General features: G+C 46.8%; 1 protein-coding gene across 1 annotated transcript in view; it reads left to right on the top strand.

The window, feature by feature from the left end:
- Positions 1-6,084: 6,084 nt before the first annotated feature.
- Positions 6,085-20,512, top strand: part of LOC139276868 (uncharacterized) — a 48,286-nt gene continuing 33,858 nt past the window's right edge. Inside the window, exons 1-3 of the mRNA XM_070894865.1 lie at positions 6,085-6,189; positions 14,026-14,064; positions 15,154-15,157. Of these exons, the coding sequence (XP_070750966.1) occupies positions 6,085-6,189; positions 14,026-14,064; positions 15,154-15,157 (148 nt within the window). The remainder of the gene's footprint in view (positions 6,190-14,025; positions 14,065-15,153; positions 15,158-20,512) is intronic.

Here is a 20,512-nt window from a genome sequence, read left to right as displayed (position 1 = left end):
TGATCCCCGGGCTTGATGGTAATGGTAGAGTGAGGGATATGCCGGGCCATGAGATTACAGATTATGGTGGAATAGAATTCTGCTGCTGCTGATGGCCCACAGCACCTCTGCGTCATGCACCCATGTCCCGTGACTCACCAGTTGCCAACTCCCCAAGCTCACTATCTCTGGGTTGGTGGAACTGTGCTGACAGATTTGCTGAGTGTTGCGCCCGGCGTTATGAGATTCTGGCTTCGCTCGAGGCCACTGGCTGTGATGCCAATCTGTTCTTTCAGGCCAATAAAAAAAGACTCGCAATATATGTCAGAATAAAACCTTCCACTGAGGAACCTTCAAACAGTTCTCACAGATACTCTCTGTTGGATTTGAAGCTGAGCATGCATCTGTGAATCAGTGACTCAGTGGGAGTGCAAGACATAACAAAACCGGGATGGGATCTGCCTTGAACTTGGCAAAGGCCTCCTGCTCACCCTCTGTTACATCGTTACTGCTGTCACACTCAATAAAATCCAGGGCGGCCTCTTAAAGTGGAGTCAAGGGCTTGTAATGCCCCATCCAGTTCTGCTCCAATGAAATTATTTCTTAACTACGAACCATCTTCCACTCCTCTGCCATAATTCACAACTTAGCTATTAAGGGAACAAAGGACTTTGTGAACCGAACAGATACTCAGTATGTAGTGTAGGTTTGATATTTTGCTGTACAGGTTGAAACTCCCTTATCCAGAACTCCCTTATCCAGAACCACCCCTCGTCCTAAACCATTCCCGACCACCGGGTGGCGCATGCGCAGAACTCCGACATGAACAAATTGAAATCTTTTCTCGCTGCCGACTACCACAATCGTTGGCCTTGCCCTGTGATCCACACCCCTTCCCCCTCCCCATGATCTCTCTGTCGCACTCCCAGCTCCAAGCCAGCCAGCCCTGATATCCCCTTGCTCAATACCTGTACCACCCCTCGGCCAGAAAAATCCCTTATCCAGAACAGGCCAGGTCCTGAGGTTCCGGATAAGGGAGGTTCAACCTGTATAATGTATTCTCTGTTATTTTGCTTCTGTATATCATTTTATTTGTAAATAAACCCAGACTGGCATTTTAGCCTGGATCTAGTAGGTCAAGCTGTGCAATATTTTCTGCAATTTAAAGTGATAAGATGCGTATTAGATATCCTTCCTATTCTCCATTAATCAATTTAGAAATTTGCTAGAGACGAGCTTCAATAGGGTGGCAGCAGGTATGAAGAAGATTAGTTAGGTGGAGAGACTGGAGAAGCTGGGCTTGTTCTCCTTAGATCAGAGAAGGTTAAAGGGAGATTTATTCGAGGCATTCAAAATAATGAAGACGTTTGATAGAATAAATAGTGGTAGGAGGATCAGTAATTAGAGGACAGAGATCTAAAAGAATTGGGAAAAATGCTGGGGTGGGGCGGGAGATTAGATTTTTTTACGCATCTGGAATGCACTGCCTGAAATAGTGGTGGAAGCAAATTCAATAATGACTTTCAAAAGGAAACTGGATATATACTGGACATTGTAAAATGTATAGGGCTATGGGGAAAAAGCAGGGGAGTGGGACTAATTGGAACGCTCTTTCAAAGAGCCGGCACAGGCTCGATGGGCCGAACGGCCTCCTCTTGTACTGTATCATTCTGTGATAAAAGCTCAAAACAGTAGAGTACAAACAAAGGACTGAACCTACAGACGAACATACACAAATAAAGGGCAGGCTACAACCCTCCAAGATATTTGTGCTCTTCCAATGCTGGCCTCTTACACATCCCTAATTTTAATCACTCCACCATTGGGGACCATGCCTTCAGCTGCCTGGGCCCGAAGCTTTGGAATTCCCTTCCTAAACCTCTCCGCCTCTCCACCACTCTCTCCTCCATTAAGACGCTCCTTAAAACCTTTGACCAAGCTTCTGGTTATCTATCCTGTGGCTTGGCCTCAAATTGTGTTTGATAACACTCCTGTGAAGCACCTTGGGATGTTTTACTATGTAAAAGGCGCTATATAAATGCAAGTTGGTATTGAAGTTGTTGAAGTGCTCTACTTCGGAGCTCCTTCATGGCAAACGAGCCAAAGGTGGGCAGTGGAAACACTACAAAGACACCCTCAAAGCCTCCCTGATAAAGTGCAACACCCCCACTGACACCTGGGAGTCCCTGGCCAAAGATCACCCTAAGTGAAGGAAGCGCATCTGGGAGGGCGCTGAGCACCTTGAGTCTCGTCACCGAGAGCATGCGGAAATCAAGCACAGGCAGCGGAAGGAGCGTGTGGCAAACCTGTCCCACCCACCCTTACCCTCAACGACTGTATGTCCCACCTGTGACAGACACTGTAATTCCCGTATTGGACTGTTCAGTCACCTAAGGACTCAATTTTAGAGTGGAAGCAAGTCTTCCTCGATTCTGAGGGACTGCCTATGATGATGATGATAAGGCAAAAGCAAAATACTGTGGATGCTGGAATCTGTAGTAAAAACAGAAAATGCTGGAAAACTCAGCGGGTCAGGTAGCATCTGTGGAGAGAGAAACAGTTAACGTTTCGGGTCGATGACCCTTCATCAATTCTGTTGGCGCGCCCGAATTTTTACCCCATTGTCTTCCTATACTGCTTTAGGATTTTAGCTTGCACGTCTATCCAACCACTTCACTTTGAGGGATTCTGATCCAGGTCTGGCTTTCGTTACCCCGAATGGATGCCTTCATCGTTTTGTAGTTGATTTCCGTTAACGTGATAATGGACCAGGAACCTGCCAGGTCTGTCTCTCGGTACCCAACGGGTCAACACAGTTACCAACTGAGACACTGAGTATGTTGAGGAATTTACTTTTGAGGTCCCACTGTACTGCAGCACTTTGCAATTTTTCTCCATTTAAATTATAATTTGCTTTTGCCAAAGTGGATAACTTCCCATTTTCCCATATTATACTCCATCTGCCAAATTTTTGCCCACTCACTTAGCCTGTCTATATCCCTTTGCAGATTTTTTGTGTCCTCCTCACAATTTGCTTTCCCACCCATCTTTGTATCATCAGCAAACTTGGCTACATTACACTCGGTCCCTTCATCCAAGTCATTAATATAGATTGTAAATAGTTGAGGCCCCAGCACCGATCCTTGCGGCACCCCACTAGTGACTGTTTGCCAACCGGAAAGTGACCCATTTATCCCGACTCTCTGTTTTCTGTTGGTTAGCAAATCCTCTATCCATGCTAATATATTGCCCCCAACCCCGTGAACTTTTATCTTGTGCAGTAACCTTTTATGTGGCACCTTATCGAATGTCTTCTTGAAATCCAAATACACCACACCCACAGAGCGCAAAGGGATCCCTCCATTAAGCGAAGGGGAGGGGTGTTGAAGCACGTCAGTGCTACGCGGCGCATTCACGAGGCACTGAACAACTCGCCCTGTTAGCGCGGCTGGACCCCCCCCCCCCCACTAATGGAAGTGGAGTGCACGAGATTGCACTCCACCTCCTTTGAGGGGTGGTAAGCCCAATTTGGCTGGGGGAGAGGGGAGATGGAGTTCTGCGCCGAGTGCAGGAACTCCCGGCCCCAGCAGGTTATCGCCCCCAATCGGGGCACAGCACAATCTCGACCCGGTGCATTTTTTACTTTTCTTTGATCATTTTTGTGTCACCATCATCATCACAGGCAGTCCCTTGGGATCGAGGAAGACTTGCTTCCACTCTAAAAGTGAGTTCTGAGGTGACTGTACAGTCCAATATGGGAATTACAGTCTGTATCACTGGTAGGACAGACAGTGGTTGAGGTGGGACTGGTTTGCCACACACTCTTTCCGCTGCATGAGCTTGATTTCTGCCTGCTCTTGGTGATGAGAATCGAGGCGCTCAGCGCCCTCCCGGATGCACTTCCTCCACTTAGGGCGGTCTTGGGTCAGGGACTCCAAGCTATCGGTGGCGATGTTGCACTTTATCAGGGAGGCTTTGAGGGTGTCCTTATGACGTTTTCTCTGCCCATCTTGGGCTCGTTTGCCGTGAAGGGTCAAACAGGGCTGTGTCATCGTGCCATCCCTCTTCTCAATCTTCCTCGCTGCCATGCTCCACCTCACACTCAACAAGCTCCCTACTGGAGTGGATTTTTGTGTACCAGTTAGAGAAAAATCAAACATGATGGACAAGTCAAGAATCATCCAATTGGATAATGAAGAATCTGTTCGCTTTCCAATTGGCCATGCCCATGGCCAATTGGAAAGCGATGTGTCATGAGGATGGACATCTCGGCCGACCAATGGCGGGTGTGCTGGCGGTCGAGGGGGAGTTGGAGGCAGGAGGTCATGTGATGAAGCTGCCAGGAATACATCCAACCAGACCCAATGTGCACCAACAGCTGGCGACATCATTTCCTGTCTGACCACAGTGCATGTGAGCCCCACCATTGGCTCACTACAAAGGCTGATTCTGAAGCGGTCCCAACACAGAGCTTTTGCTTTCTGTTCCTGGACAGTTCTGTGGCAAACCCAAGAGAAAAATCACTGGGCATTAACAATAGTGGAGTGTTTGGTTTTCATTTTCTTTAAACACTTTTGTTTATTCATCCTAATTTTTGCGTTTTTTGTTTTCCAACATTCATTTTGTGAGGCGAGAGGTTCCAGTATGGAGCCTTCCTGACTAGGATTGCAGATCGGGGGAAGGGGGGGTGGGGTTCAGCACCTTCCAATTCACCGTGCTCCCTGTTTTCCAGCCATGAGAGTAAATGACCACCTCTACTTCACAAATCACACCCTCAGGTGCCTTTCGTTCACTGGAGGACAGATCGGTTCCTGACAACGAGCATCCACAGGACACCGCTCGTCCCCACAGATCCACCATCAGACTCGTGCAGAGAGGTCAGACTAGGTCAAACACATCACATTACAACCCGTGTAAGTGATACGAATGTTGACCTCAAAAGCACAGAAGGTGTCACCCGTGCCTCACTTCTGAGACACGCGGTTGTGGGTTCAAGTCCCGCTCCAAAGACTTGAGCACATAATTTGGCTGACACTTCAGTGCAATACCGAGGGAGCGCTGCACTGTTGGAGGTGCTGCCTTTTGGGTGCGATGTTAAACCGAGGCCCCTTCTTTCCTCTCAGATGGACAAAAGATCTCTTGGCACTATTTCGAAGACGATCAAGGGGCGCTCTCCCTGTGATCTGGCCAATAATATCCCTCACTCAACATCATTAAAATGTGCTTTGGAACATCCTGACGTTGTGTACTGTGCTATATAAGTTCACTTAGGAAAGCAAACACAAGTTGGGCTCAATCCATTTCTAAAGAAGGTCTCCTTCGGGTCAGTGTTAACGAGCTATAAGTGTGTGAGCCAATCATTGACTAAGACACAGTGCTCAATTGCCCCCTAATTCTCTGCAAATGTATCTAACACACTCAGATTTCTTAATGTCTTGTGGAAGAAAGTCTTGCAGCCGAACAATATTCCCTCAAAAAGGCATGTATGATTGCTTGGGGTTACTAGCCACCAGGTGGCGCCACTGTCGGAGGTGATCGGGCTGTGCGCACGTGTGTGCGGCCCAGGTATAAAAGGCAAGCCATGATGTAATGTGATCACTTTGGGCCCTAATAAAACAGAGCCAGGTTCATACCTGTGTTAGTTTGCAGTATTCAGTCTATCGAGTTGTTACATACACAACATTTGGTGACGAGGTAACTTAAGAACCTTCGCGTGTAAAAATGAGCACAATTGGAATTCTGTAGAGATTCATAGAGGGAGAGGACTGGGCAGATTTTGTAGCTCGCCTGGACCAGTACTTCGCAGCCAACAAAATGGAGGAACCCACTGACGCAGTTAGGCGCAGGGCGGTCTTCCTCACGGTTTGCGGTCCAAAAATCTATGGAATCATAAAGAATCTTCTGTCCCCTGCAAGACAAATGAACAAGGACTATGAGGAATTGTGTGCTCTCGTATGTGACCATCTCAAACCAGAAGCAGGCATCATCATCTCACGATATTGATTCTACAAGCACGTTCGTTCTGAGGGCCAGGATGTGTTGGAATTCATTGCCGACCTAAGACGTCTAGCTGGACCATGTAAGTTCGAAAACACATTGGAAGACATGCTGCGGGACTTCTTTGTAATCGGCATCAACCACGAGGTGATCCTGCGTAAGCTACTGACTGCGGAGACGCTCGATTTGAGCAAGGCCATCACAATTGCCCAGGTATGCATGTCGACGGACAAAAACTTAAAGCAGATATCATCAAAAAATCGGAACTCGGCAAGTACTGTAAACAAGATTGTATCGTCATTTGGCAGAGCTGCAGATGGCAGGGCCTACTCAACTGCATATGCAAAACCTGTGGCTGCCCAAAGTCTGCCAATGGGAATGAATCTGATTTCACCGTGTTGGCATTGTGGGGGCAATCATCGGCCTCATCAGTGTCGGTTTAAATAGTACATTTGTAAAGGCTGTTCGAGCGCATGTCCAGCACATGTGACCGCAACTGAGCAAACGTGCTGCGACACACCATGTGGAGGATGATAACCAGTCTAGCACGGATCCGGATATGCAATCTGTGATACCAGAGGAGGAAGTGTATGGACTGTATTCGTTCCTAACAAAGAGCCACCGATAATGATTAATGTGAAACTTAATGGTGTGTCGGTACTGATGGAATTGGACATGGGTTCGAGTCAATCAATAATGAGCCAGAGGACATTCGACAAGCTGTGGGATACTAAGACTGTGAGGCCTAAGCTGAGTCCAGTCAATGCCAAGTTGCGTACATATACTAAAGAACTCATACCGGTGATTGGCAGTGCAGTAGTCAAGGTGTTATATGATGGTGCGGTCCGTGATTTACCGTTATGGATTGTTCCAGGCAATGGTCCAACGTTGTTCGGCAAGAATTGGCAAGAAAAATTCAAATGGAATTGGAACGATATCAAAGCGTTGTCGTCAGAGGATGATACTCCATGTGCTCAAGTGCTGAGCAAGTTTCCCTCGCTGTTTGAACCAGGCATCGGCAATTTCACGGGAGCCAAGGTGCAGATCCACATGGACTCGGATGCAAGACCCCTCCATCATAAAGCTCAGGCGGTTCTGTACACAATGAGGGAGAAGGTCGAAATCAATTTGGACAGACTTCAGCGTGAAGGGGTCATATCACTGGTCGAATTTAACGAATGGGCCAGCTCAATTATTCCTGTGTTGAAGAGTGATGCTACTGTCAGGATTTGTGGAGACTAGAAGGTTACGATCAACCGAGTTTCAAAACAGGATCAATACCCGTTACCAAAGGCTGATGACCTGTTTGAAACTCTAGCCAGGGGGAAGTCGTTCACTAAACTGGACCAACATGACACAGGAGCTGGTCGAGACATCGAAGAAACTTTTGTGCATCAACACTCATAAAGGACTGTTTATCTACAACAGGTGTCCTTTCGGAATTTGCTCGGCTGCAGCCATATTTCAGAGGAACATGGAGAGTCTACTGAAGTCTGTCCCTCGAACCATCGTGTTCCAAGATGACATCCTGGTCACAGGTCGTGGCACCGCCGAACATCTGAACAACCTGGAAGAGGTTCTACATTGTCTGGACAAAGTGGGGCTGAAATGTTCGAAGTGCGTCTTCATGGCACCGGAAGTTGAATTCCTGGGGAGGAAAAGTGCTGCTAACGTCATCAGGCCTACGGACTTGAAAACCAAGGCCATCAAAAATGCACACAAGCCTCAGAATGTGACGGAGCTGCGTTCGTTCCTTGGTCTACTCAACTACTTCGGTAATTTCTTACCTAGGTTGAGCACCTTATTAGAGCCACTGCACATGCTGCTAAGAAAAGGCGACAACTGGATTTGGGGTGCATCCCAAGATAGAGCTTTTGAGAAAGCTGCTGGTACATTATGATCCGTGTGAGCGTCTAGTATTGGCCTGTGATGCTTCGTCATATGGAGTTGGTTGCGTGCTCCAACAAGGTAATGAGTCGGGTAAACGACAACCTATTGCGTCTACTTCTAAAAGTTTGTCAAAGGTGGAAAGAGCCTACAGCATGGCAGAAGAAGAAGCATTAACCTACATGTATGGGGTTAAAAAGGTGCATCAGTACCTGTTTGGTCTTCGGTTTGAACTGGAAACAGATCACAAGCCACTCATTTCATTGTTTTCGGAAAACAAAGGTGTAAATACCAATGCATCGTCCCACATCCAGAGGTGGGCACTGACATTATCTGCCTATGATTATGTCATTCACCATAGACCTGGCACTGAGAATTGTGCCGATGCATTGAGCCGTCTGCCGTTGCCCACACCGGAAGTGGAGATGCTACAACTATCCATTCAGTCAGATTGTTTACTGTGGGGTAATCGCGTTGTTATGCCTAAGAAAGGCAGAGAGAAATTTGTAGATGATCTACATAGCACTCATCCCAGTATTGTCATGATGAAAGCCATTGCCAGGTCTCATGTATGGTCTGGAATTGACTCTGATCTGGAATCATGTGTGCATCAGTGCAACACTTGCATGCAGCTAATTAATGCACCAGCGGAATCGTCGCTGAGTCTGTGGTCGTGGCCATCTAAACCATGGTCCAGGATCCACATCGACTTTGCAGGTCCCTTCCTGGGAAGGATGTTTTTAGTTGTGGTGGATGCATATTCCAAGTGGATAGAGTGTATAATCATGTAATTCAGTACATTCACAGCTACCATTGAGAGACTTCGTGTCATGTTTGCCAGTCATGGTCTACCCGACATCATTGTAAGTGACAACGGACCTTGCTTCACTAGTCTGGAGTTTCAAGAGTTCATGAAACTCAATGGTATCAAACATGTGAGGTCAAACCCGCATCTAATGGTCAAGCAGAGCGTGCTGTCCAAACCATCAAGCAGAATATGAAACGTGTAACTCAAGGTTCACTGCAGACTCGCTTGTCATGCATATTGCTTAGTTACAGAACAAGACCCCACACACTTACCAGGGTCCCCCCTGCTGAACTATTGATGAAGAGAGGTCTCAAGACTAAGCTCTCTCTTGTCCATCCTAACTTGAACAATCATGTTGAATACAGACGTCAAAGTCAGCAGTGGTATCATGATCGCACTGCTGTGTCACGCGACATTTCTGAAAACGATTCTGTGTATGTACTAAATTATGGTCAAGGTCCCAAGGCCAAAGAGGGTAACAGAGTGTTTATCGTCAATCTCAAGAATGGGAAGACATGCAGGAAACCTGTTGATCAGATAAAGCTGCGGCACACGGATAAACCGGAGCAGTCTGAGGAAGACACAATCAGTGGCCAACCAATCTACCCTCAGTCATCAGAGGACTCCACTGTCATCAATGAATCTGGACTTTCAATCCCTGACGTGGTCATTGTCACTCCCATCAGATCGGCTACCCAGCCCCCAGTCATAACAGACTCAGAACGTTCACCCAAGGCTGGAGTTGAACTGAGACGATCAACTCGGGAGCGGAAAACCCCGGACCATCTCAATTTGTAAAAAGACCGTTACTAATATCTTAAAGGGGGATATTGTCATGTATGTATGCTTGGGGTTACTAGCCACCAGATGGCACCACTGTCAGAGGTCATTGGGCTGTACGCACATGTGTGCGGCCCAGGTATAAAAGACAAGCCATGATGTAATGTAATCACTTTGGGCCCTAATAAAGCAGAGCCAGGTTTGTACCTGTGTTAGTTTACAGTATTCAGTCTATCGAGTTATTACAGACACAACAGCCCCGAGCCTGACAAAAATGACTGTGCGTTCAGCTTGACAGCTGTCTGGCACAAATGGCTTAAAATATTGAACATTACATATTCAAACTCACGTTGCTGGTGAATAATTTACAAAAGCACAAATAATTGATGGGTTGTGATCGAAGGGGAGTATTTCACCTGTGTCGGTGTCGATCAGTGTGAACTCACTTTGTTAATGTAATGCGCCTTTGAATATTCACCAAGGGCATGACTTTATTGCATAGCTTCCTTAACATTCAACGCTGTCATCTGTGCCTGAGTTCATACTGTCGCAAACTTCAGCAAAACTTGTCGTTATACAAAGTAGGATGGGGAAGGGCAGGTTGATAATGCAGACATCACATGCTTTTCCTCACTTCCCTTGTTTTCCAAAGGCAAGTAGGCCCTAAGCCTTGTGCATTGCACTGGCACTGTTGTACCTGCTCATTTGCAACCAGCAGCCCTGCGGGTACTAGGTACATAGGAACATCATCATCATCATAGGCAGTCCCTCGAAATGAGGATGACTTGCTTCCACGCCACAGGTGTTTCAATGAAGGACCTAATAATCCGGATCCCGAACTAAATCTTGAAGGATGGAAGATGCCTGTGTGTGGATTCTTTTAACGTTGCACACCAGCCACCACACGGGCTTGACAGAGTTAGATCTTGGTCCAGTGGCAAGGATTAACCAAGATGCCTGAAGACCTGCTCTGCTGCACGGACCTAGTGCGCACACATATAGCAGTGTGGGCTGGCCCGTGCTGCCCCTGGGCCCACGCCTCTTCTGGCCCTGAACTCACGCCTCTCCTGGGCCCCGATCACGTCCTTCTACAATCTCTCGACGCACCTTTGCCCCAACCTCGCCGCTCCTGCTCACGCTCCAATCACCGATCTGGAACTTGATGACGTCACTATTCGCTGCCGTCGCCCTCCTGCACCAGCTTGTGCTCATTCAATCCCTCAAGCATGTTCCGCCATTCATGACTGATCTGTACCTCAACTCCATTTACCCACCTTAACTCCATAGCCCTTGATATCCTTGCCCAACAAAAATCTACTTGAATACATGATCTCGGCTGACGCTTCCAGTGCAGTGCTGAGAGAGTGCTGCACTGTCTGAGGTGCCGTCTTTCGGATGAGACGTTAAACCGAGGCCCTGTCTGCTCTCTCAGGTGGACGTAAAAGATCCCATGGCACTATTTCGAAGAAGAGCAGGAGAGTTATCCCCGGTGTTCTGGCCAATATTTATCCCTCAATCAACAAAACAAAAAACGATTATCTGGTCATTATCACATTGTCTGTGGGAGCTTGCTGTGCGCCAATTAGCTGCTGCAATTCCCACATTACAACAGTGACTACACTCCAAAAGTACTTCATTCTCTGTAAAGCACTTTGAGACATCAGGTAGTCCTGAAAGGTGCTATATAAATGCAAGTCTTTCTTTCTTTCCCTCCCTCCCTCCATCCATAATGTTGGTAGTATACGACACAGCAGTCAGTAGTGAATGTACAGCAATACTACCCCAACAAGGAGAATTGGAGGGCCAAGCTCTTACATAAAGGCAAGTAATATTCATTAGCCTCCCCCTTTATAGACTGACAGCTATTTTCTACAATATGACTCATATCTTGAGCCTTGACTAACCGGCGGAGGGATAATTCATTGCGAATGTAAGTGCCATACACCCTGCCAGGTATCCTGACAGCCCAAAAAAGGATTAGTGGACTTTCGTACTGTGGAGGCCTCTTTTAAAGAACTTTACAAATACAGACACACCTCTCATACAAATCTGAAGAAGTTGTAGCAACACATTATTCTCGGTGTCTATTCTACGTGTTGTGAGGTATTTTCAACACTTTCCCCAGCCCATCTGACCATGCTTCTACCCTGTCACAGTGCCTCTCTCCATTTAATTTGCTCCTCTGGATTCAAGTATTTACTTATCTTTGCATCAGTTTTGATTGACTTTACTTCCCCTTTGTCATACTCACAGTTAGGGATCAGCCGTGACTCAGTGGTAGCAATCTCATCTCTGAATCAGAAGGTTCTGGGTTCAAGTCCCATGCCAGAGACTTGAGCACAAAATCCAGGCTGACACTCCAGTGCAGTACTGAGGGAGTGCTGCACTGTCGGAGGTGCCGTCTTTAGAATGAGACGTTAAACCGAGGCTCCGTCTGCTCTTACAGGTAAAAGACTCGACGGCACTAGTTGAAGAGAGCACGAGAGTTCTCCCCGGTGTTCTGGCTAATATTTATCCCTCAACCAACATCACCAAAACATTTTCACATTGCTGTTTGTGGGAGCTTGCTGTGCACAGATTGGCTGCTGCGATTCCTACTTTACAGTAGTGACGACACTTCAAAAGTATTTCATTGGCTGTAAAGCAGTTTGGTCTTTCCTGATGTCATGAAAGATGCTGGAGAAGTTTTACAAGGTTAATACCAGAACTGTTCTGAATCTATCCCATCTAGCTTGGTGGTAGTGCCACACATCACGATGGGGGGTGTCCTCAGTGTGAAGACGGGACTTCATCTCCACAAGGACTGTGCGGTGGTCACTGCTACCAATACTATCATGGATATATGTGTCTGCGACAGGTAGATTGGTGAAGACGAGGTTAAGTAGGTTTTTCCCTCATGTTGGTTCTCTCACCACCTGCTGCAGGTCCAGTCTGGCAGCTATGTCCTTCAGGACTTGGCCAGCTCGGTCAGTAGTGGTGCTACCGAGACACTCTTGGTGATAGACATTGAAGTCCCCCATCGAGAGTACATTCTGTGCCCTTACTACCTTCAGTGCTTCTTCCAAGTGGAGTTCAATATGGAGGAGTACTGATTCATCAGCTGAGGGAGGACGCTAGGTAGTAATCAGCAGGACGTTTCCTTGCCCATGATTGACCTGATGCCAAGAGACTTCATGGGGTCTAGAATCAATGTTGAGGACTCCCAGGGCCACTCCCTCCCAACTGTATACCACTGAGCCACCACCTCTAGTGGGTCTGTCTTGTCGGTGGGACAGGACATACCCAGGGATGGTGATGGAGGAGTCTGGGACATTGGCTGAAAGATATGATTCTGTGAGTATGACTGTATCAGGCTGTTGCTCTCCCAATTTTGGCACAACTCCCCAGATATTAGTGAGAGAGATCTTTAATATTATGAAAGGGTTTTGTAGGGTTGCCGTAGAGAAGATGTTTCCACTGCTGACCGAGCTGGTCAAGTCCTGAAGGAGATAGCTCCCAGATTGAACTTGTGGCAGGTGATGAGAGAACCAACAAGAGGGGAAAACCAATCTACCTGTTGCAGATGCATCTGTCCATGAAGGCATTGGTAGGAATGACCACCACATTAGGGGCCATAAATATAAGATAATCACTGATGAATCCAATAGGGGATTCAGGAGGCATTCTTCACCCAGAAAGTGGGGAGAATGTGGAACATTCTACCACAAGGAATAGTTGAGGTGAATAGCATAGATGCATTTAAGGGGAAGCTAGATAAACACATGAGGGGGAAAGGAATAGAAAGATATATTGATAGGGTGAGATAAAGAGGAGTGGGAGGAGGCTCGTGTGGAGCATAAACACCGGCACGGACCGGTCGGGCCGAATGGCCAGTTCCTGTGCAGTAAATTCTATGGGGGGAAATTGCGATCGGAGGCTTCCTTCGTACGAACGCTTCTGACCCCAAAAAACTACCAGACTACCTGTTGGTCCCAGAGAAACATTGCTCTCGAACTTCTTAGGCAGTCCCCCGGAGTCGAGGATGACTTGCTTCCACACTACAATGAGTTCCCAGGTGACTGATGAGACCAATGCAGGATCCACAGTCTATGTCACAGGTGGGGCAGACGGTGGTTGGAGGGACGGATGGGTGGGGTGCTTGATTTGTCGTACGCTCCTTCTGTTGTTTGCGTTTGGCTTCCGTGTGCTCCCGGTGAAGAGACTCGAGGTGTTCGGCGCCTTCACGGATGCTTCTCCCCCACTTTGAGTGGTCTTGGGCCAGGGATTCCCAAGAGTCAGTGGGGATGTTAAACATTTTCAAGGAGGCCTTGTGGGTGTCCTTGAAGTGTTTTCTCTTCCCTCCTGGGCAGATGCAGTATAAAACTCCCTTAACATTGCCTCAGCCCCAGCCTCAGAAGTGTGCCCCCTACTGTACTAGTCTGGCATTTCTATCATTTATTTGAGTGGTGTTGCCAGTTAATACTGCACCATGTGTCCCCATCCACTGCAGATGCCCAAGCCAGGCCCATTACAAAATGTTATACTGCATAAACACTCAAATTGGTGGGTTATTAACCGTCTGCCTTTATTTCCAGACCATGGAGAATATCACGTCAAAGAATAACAAAAACAAGGTAAGAGGAAACCATGGGGTACAATTGCTGCAACGTGCTTACTCCCAGCAGAGGTCCATCTAGTGTTTAGTTAACACTATGCAAGTACCATTCCGACCACAAAAGATCAGTCCAGCCAGCCGACAGAGGAGGCTTTCATCTCAGAGGTCTGGGCTGCATTCATAGAATCATGGAGTCGCACAGCTCAGAAGGAGGCCATTCAGCCCATCGTGCCTATGCTGGCTCTTTGAAAGAGCTATTCAGTTAGTCCCACGCCCCTGCTCTTTGCTTATAGCCATGCAAATTTTTCCTTTTCAAGTTTATATTCAATTTCCTTTTGAAAGTTACTATTGAATCTGCTTCCACCTCCCTTTCAGGCGGTGAGTTCCAGATCATGGCAACTCGCTGCGTTAAAAATAAATGTTTTTTCCTCATCGGCACTCTCCCGGGGCAGGAGCTGGAGGCTCAGTGTGTCCAAAGCTGTTCACATTGTTGGCATGCAGTATTGGCTGTAGGTGGTGGCAGGGTGATCAGATAGGTTATGGCAAGGAGTAAGAAGATTTTGTTTTAATACAGAACATAGACAGAGCACAATATGGCACAAAACCAGCAGTCAGCAATGCAACAGGAACTGTGACAGATTCAGTTGAATATAGAATTACACAGAATGTACAGCACAGAAGCAGGCCATTCGGCCCAATGGGTCGATGCCAGTGTTTGTGCTCCACACCAGCCTCCTCCCACCTTCTCACCCGATCGACATATTATCAGCAAAAGCTGGATTTGTTTCTGGCTGCGGCGGAGATCACCTCTTACAGGTCTTGGCCGAGTTTTTATCTGGTTTCTGCCTCTCCCAGCAGATCACATGGCTCTGGTTGGGGTGGAATGTAGAATGTTTCCTTATAAGGGGTGTCACAGTTGTGTGAGGCGGACTGGTTGGGCTGGGTGCTCTTTGCCGTTCCGTCCATTGTTCATTGTTCATAGGTTTATATGTAACCTTCAGGGCTGCTGACCGAGAGCCGTGTGGCTCCTTGTCGGCCGGCGCGGACACAATGGGCCGAAATGACCTCCTTCAGTGCTGTAATTTTCTATGTTTCTATGTTTCGACAGAAGGGTAAGTATTGCAGGAGGTTTAATTGCAGAGTGACCTCCTGGATTAGTTTCGATCGCCAAGATAGGTTGGAAAGGAATTTCCCAAAGTTTTTTTTCCCAAATTGGCCTGGGTTTTTTTGTCCTCTCCCAAGAGAGCACATGGTTTTGGGTAGGGGTGGAGTGTATATAGAAACATAGAAACATAGAAAATAGGTGCAGGAGTAGGCCATTCGGCCCTTCGAATCTGCACCACCATTCAATAAGATCATGGCTGATCATTCACCTCCGTACCCCTTTCCTGCTTTCTCTCCATATCCCTTGATCCCTTTAGCCATAAGGGCCATATCTAACTCCCTCTTCAATATATCCAATGAACTGGCTTCAACAACTCTCTGCGATAGGGAATTCCACAGGTTAACAACTCTCTGAGTGAAGAAGTTTCTCCTCATCTCAGTCCTAAATGGCTTACCCCTTATCCTTAGATTATGTCCCCTGGTTCTGGACTTCCCCAACATCGGGAACATTCTTCCTGCATCTAACCTGTCCAGTCCGGTCAGAATTTTACATGTTTCTATGAGATCCCCTCTCATCCTTCTGAACTCCAGTGAATACAGGCCTAGTCAATCCAGTCTCTCCTCATATGTCAGTCCTGCCATCCCGGAATCAGTCTGGTGAACCTTCGCTGCACTCCCTCAATAGCAAGAATATCCTTCCTCAGATTAGGAGACCAAAACTGAACACAATATTCCAGGTGAGGCCTCACTAAGGCCCTGTGCAACTGCAGTAAGACCTCCCTGCTCCTATACTCAATCCGCTATTATGAAGGCCAACATACCATTTGCCTTCTTCACTGCCTGCTGTACCTGCATGCCAAATTTCAATGACTGATGTACCATGACATCCAGGTCTTGTTGCACCTCCCCTTTTCCTAATCTGTCATCATTCAGATAATATTCTGCCTTCGTGTTTTTGCCACCAAGGTGGATAACCTAACATTTATCCACATTATACTGCATCTGCCACATGTTTACCCACTCACCTAACCTGTCCAAGCCACCAAAGTGAATAACCTCACATTTATCCACATTATACTGTATCTGCCATACTTTTACCCACTCACCTAACCTGTCCAAGTCATCCTGCAGCCTTTTAGCATCCTCCTAACAGGTCACACTGCCACCCAGCTTAGTGTCATCTGCAAACTTGGAGATATTACACTCAATTCCCTCAACCAAATCATTAATGTATTTTGTAAATAGCTGGGGTCCCAGCATTGAGCCCTGCAGCACCCCACTAGTCACTGCCTGCCATTCTGAAAAGGACCCGTTTATCCCGACTCTCTACTTCCTGTCTGCCAACCAATTCTCTATCCACGTTGTAATGTCTGTAAGCTTGTAATGTTTGTAGCTCCACACTGTGGATGTGGACGTATTGTGTACTGCAACTGCAGAGTTAATATACAGAACCAGGCTGTTCCGGAGGCTTCCGATAGAGCTGCCTGCCATGTTAGGAGCTGTGTGTGCTGTGTTCTGTGAATATATCACATTTGGCGATGAGATGGGATTCTTCGGATGATTTAATACTTAAATGTTGATGGTGAAGGATTCAGCCAGCCGACAGAGAGACTTTGGAAGTTTCTGTCTTTGGAAAAAGCTACAAAAATCCAAGGTAAAATACAGCACACGGTGTGAACAGCTAGAGATTAAAATGGCAGCACCCGCAGGTGTAATGGGACATGTGGGTGAATATAGACACGACCGGGAACATTTTAAAGTGTATGTGGATCGGCTAGAAATGTATTTCACTACAAATAACATAATCGAAGTTCCAAACAATGCACTCCAGAACCGGGCTGTGTTGGAACATAAGAGAGCGGTCTTCTTATCGGAAGCAGGTCTGATATTGTATGAAACGCTGGTAAATCTGCTTGTGCCTGACGAGCCAAAGGACACAACACTTAAAGAGATTTTAACGAAGCTGGAGCAGCACTATAACCCCAAACCGTTAGAAATTGCTGAAAGCTATCGTTTCAGGATTCGGAATCAAAAGGCTGATGAAAGTATCGGTGATTACATCATAGCATTAAAAAAGCTATCGATGCACTGTAATTTTGGAAACTTTCAAAACCGAGCATTAAGGGATCGTTTTGTTTGTGGGGTGAAAAATGATGCGATCAGAAGGAAGTTATTGATGACGGATGAATTGACTTTTGAGATTGCTTGTCAGACAGCGAGGTCGATGGGCATGGCCGAACAATATTCCCGAGAATTAAATAATAATTACGGTCATCAGTCAACCGAAGTAAATTACCTGCAAGTTCAAAGTAAAAGACGGTGGGGACCCAAAGTCTCAGAAACTGGAAATTCGAACAGAGCTATAGGTGCCTGGGACAACACATTGCTCAAAGTTGTCCATACATGAAGGCAGGGTGTTTCTTCTGCAGAAAGACTGGGCATCTTGCGAAGGCATGCCGATTGAAGGGCAAACCAATTTTTAAAGCTATGAGTCCAGGTTTCAAAGCTATGAGTAGAAATCCCAAGAGACTACATAGCATGGAAGAACAACAACAGGACAAGGAGATGTTAGAGTTACACGTCATCAGGAGCACGAGGTTAATGGACAGCGATTTGGAAAGTATCAAAATCCAAATAGCTGTTGCGGGATTCAGGATACCAATGGAAATCGACATGGGTGCATCCGTGAGTGTAGTACCGGAGTCACTATATCGCGACAAATTGCGTGATTTTCAACTGGAGAAATCCAAGATAGAGCTGCGAGGCTACTCGGGAGAGAAAATTTCTGTAAAAGGTCATATCACCATACCGGTGAAATATAAAGATCAATTTCAGAACTTGCCTCTAATAGTAGTGAAAGGAGACAAGCCTGCCTTACTAGGAAGAAATTGGTTGAGCTCACTAAAGCAGGATTGGAGTGAGATTTTCTGTGTGGAAGCGAGATTTTCATCAACGGATGAGGTTATCAAGAAGTATCCGAAGGTGTTCTGTGAAACGGGCAGTCCAGTCCAAGGCTTCAAGGCGAGTGTCAGGGTACAGAAATATGCTAGATCAGTTTACTACAAGCCACGTTCCATACCATATGCACTCAAGGAGAAAGTTGAGCAAGAACTTAAAAGACTAGAGACTGAGAACATTATTTGTAAGATTGATCGATGTAATTGATGTTGTACCTAAGTCCGATGGTAAGGTAAGATTGTGTGGTGATTATAAAGTAACCATAAACCAGGTTCTAGAGGGTAATGTCCCAAATACATTGCCGAATACAGAAGATTTGTTCACATCACTGACAGGTAGTCAGATCTTCTCAAAACTAGATCTTACGAATGCCTGCTTACTGCTTGAACTAGATGAGGAGTCCAAGTCATGTTTGACTATAAATACTCATCTAGGCCTATATCAATTTAATAGGCTACCGTTTGGAGTGTCTTCGCCTCTGCTATATTCCAAGAGGCGATGAACCAGATTTTGCAAGGTATTGAAGGGATAGTATGTTATTTGGATGACATACTAATTTCAGCACCAAATAGGCAAATTCATAATAAGATATTGAATTAAGTCCTCAAACGGCTAGAGAAGCACAGAGTACGAGTGTCTGCTCGTAAGTGTGAGTTATTTAAAAACTCAGTGGAGTACTTAGGGCACAGAGTAGACAAAGATGGTTTACATCCGACCAAGGAAAAACTGGATGCAATCAGAAATGCACCCACTCCCAAGAATGTCACTGAACTTCGTTCATTCTTGGTTCTTTTGAACTATTATGGAAAGTGTTGTGTATCTGTAAAGCATGCACTCCCATGTTCCGCCATCAGGGAGCTCATCCCCTGAAGTCCCAAGGGATCCCAGCATCCCTTGGGAGCACTGTATATAAGCCGGCCCCAAAGGCCTGTTCCTCACACTGGAGTGTCTTATTAAAGACTGAGGTCACTGTTACTTTAACCTCCCTGTGTGCAGCCTCATCTGTGTTAGGAACACAATAACTGGTGACGAGAATACGAATCCAACGCAAAGATGCAGCAAACTGTGAGCATCCTGGAGAAGTTCTCAGAGGGTGAGGACTGCGAAGCCGATGTCGAACGGCTAGACCAGTACTTTGTAGCCAACGAGCTGGACGGAGAAGGAAGCGCTGCAAAAAGGAGAGCGGTTCTCCTCACGGTCTGCGGGGCACTGACCTACAGCCTCATGAAGAATCTTCTGGCTCCGGTGAAACCCACAGATAAGTCGTATGAGGAGCTGTGTACACTGGTTCTGGAGCATCTTAACCCGAGGGAGAGTGTGCTGATGGCGAGGTATCGGTTCTACATGTACCAGCGATATGAAGGTCAGGAAGTGGCGAGCCATGTCGCTGAGCTAAGGCGACTTGCAGGACAATGTAAGTTTGATGGCTACCTGGAGCAAATGCTCAGAGACTTTTTTGTACTGGGCATTGGCCACGAGGCCATCCTATGAAAACTTTTCACTGTAGAGACACCGACCCTCAGTAAGGCCATTGCGATAGCACAGGCGTTTATGTCCACCAGTGATAACACCAAACAAATCTCTCAGCACACAAGTTAAATTAACTGGAACTGTGTTTGCGAGCAGAAATGTACAGGGCAGAACCCACGAGTCTGCAACTGCCATCAGGCCTCAGGTGACCCAGATGACACAAAGTTCCCAACAAAGAATGAATGCAAGGCAATTCACACCTTGTTGGCGTTGTGGAGGCTTCCATTCAGCCTATTCATGCCGCTTCAAAGGGTATGTTTGCAAGAGCTGTGGAACAATGGGGCACCTCCAACGAGCTTGTAAACGAGCTGCAAACTCTGCAAAACCTGCTAACCACCATGTGACAGGGGAAGATCGGTCCATGGTAGATCCAAGCAATTTCGAGCCTCAGAGAGAGGAGGCAGATGCTGAAGTGCACGGGGTGCACACATTCTCGATGAAATGTCCACCTATAATGCGAAACGTAAAATTGAAAGGCTTAACCGTAGCCATGGAACTGGACACTGGCGCTAGCCAATCCATCATGAGTAAAAAGATCTTTGAGAGACTGTGGTGCAACAAGGCATTCAGACCAGCCCTGAGCCCCATCCACACGAAACTGAGAACGTACACCAAAGAGCTTATCACTGTCCTGGGCAGCGCCATGGTCAAGGTCACCTAAGAGGGCACGGTCTATGAACTGCCACTCTGGATTGTCCCAGGCGATGGCCCCACACTGCTTGGAAGGAGCTGGCTGGGCAAAATCCGCTGGAACTGGGATGATATCCGAGCGCTATCACATGTCGATGAGGCCTCATGTACGCAGGTTGTTAACAAATTTCCTTCCCTTTTTGAGCCAGGCATTGGAAACTTTTCCGGGGTGAAGGTGCGGATCC

This window comes from Pristiophorus japonicus, chromosome 12 (assembly GCF_044704955.1).
Source record: "Pristiophorus japonicus isolate sPriJap1 chromosome 12, sPriJap1.hap1, whole genome shotgun sequence".
In the NCBI taxonomy this organism is placed as follows: domain Eukaryota; kingdom Metazoa; phylum Chordata; class Chondrichthyes; family Pristiophoridae; genus Pristiophorus; species Pristiophorus japonicus.
Note: the sequence above shows the minus strand (reverse complement) of the source record. Positions and strands in the feature narration are given on the sequence as shown.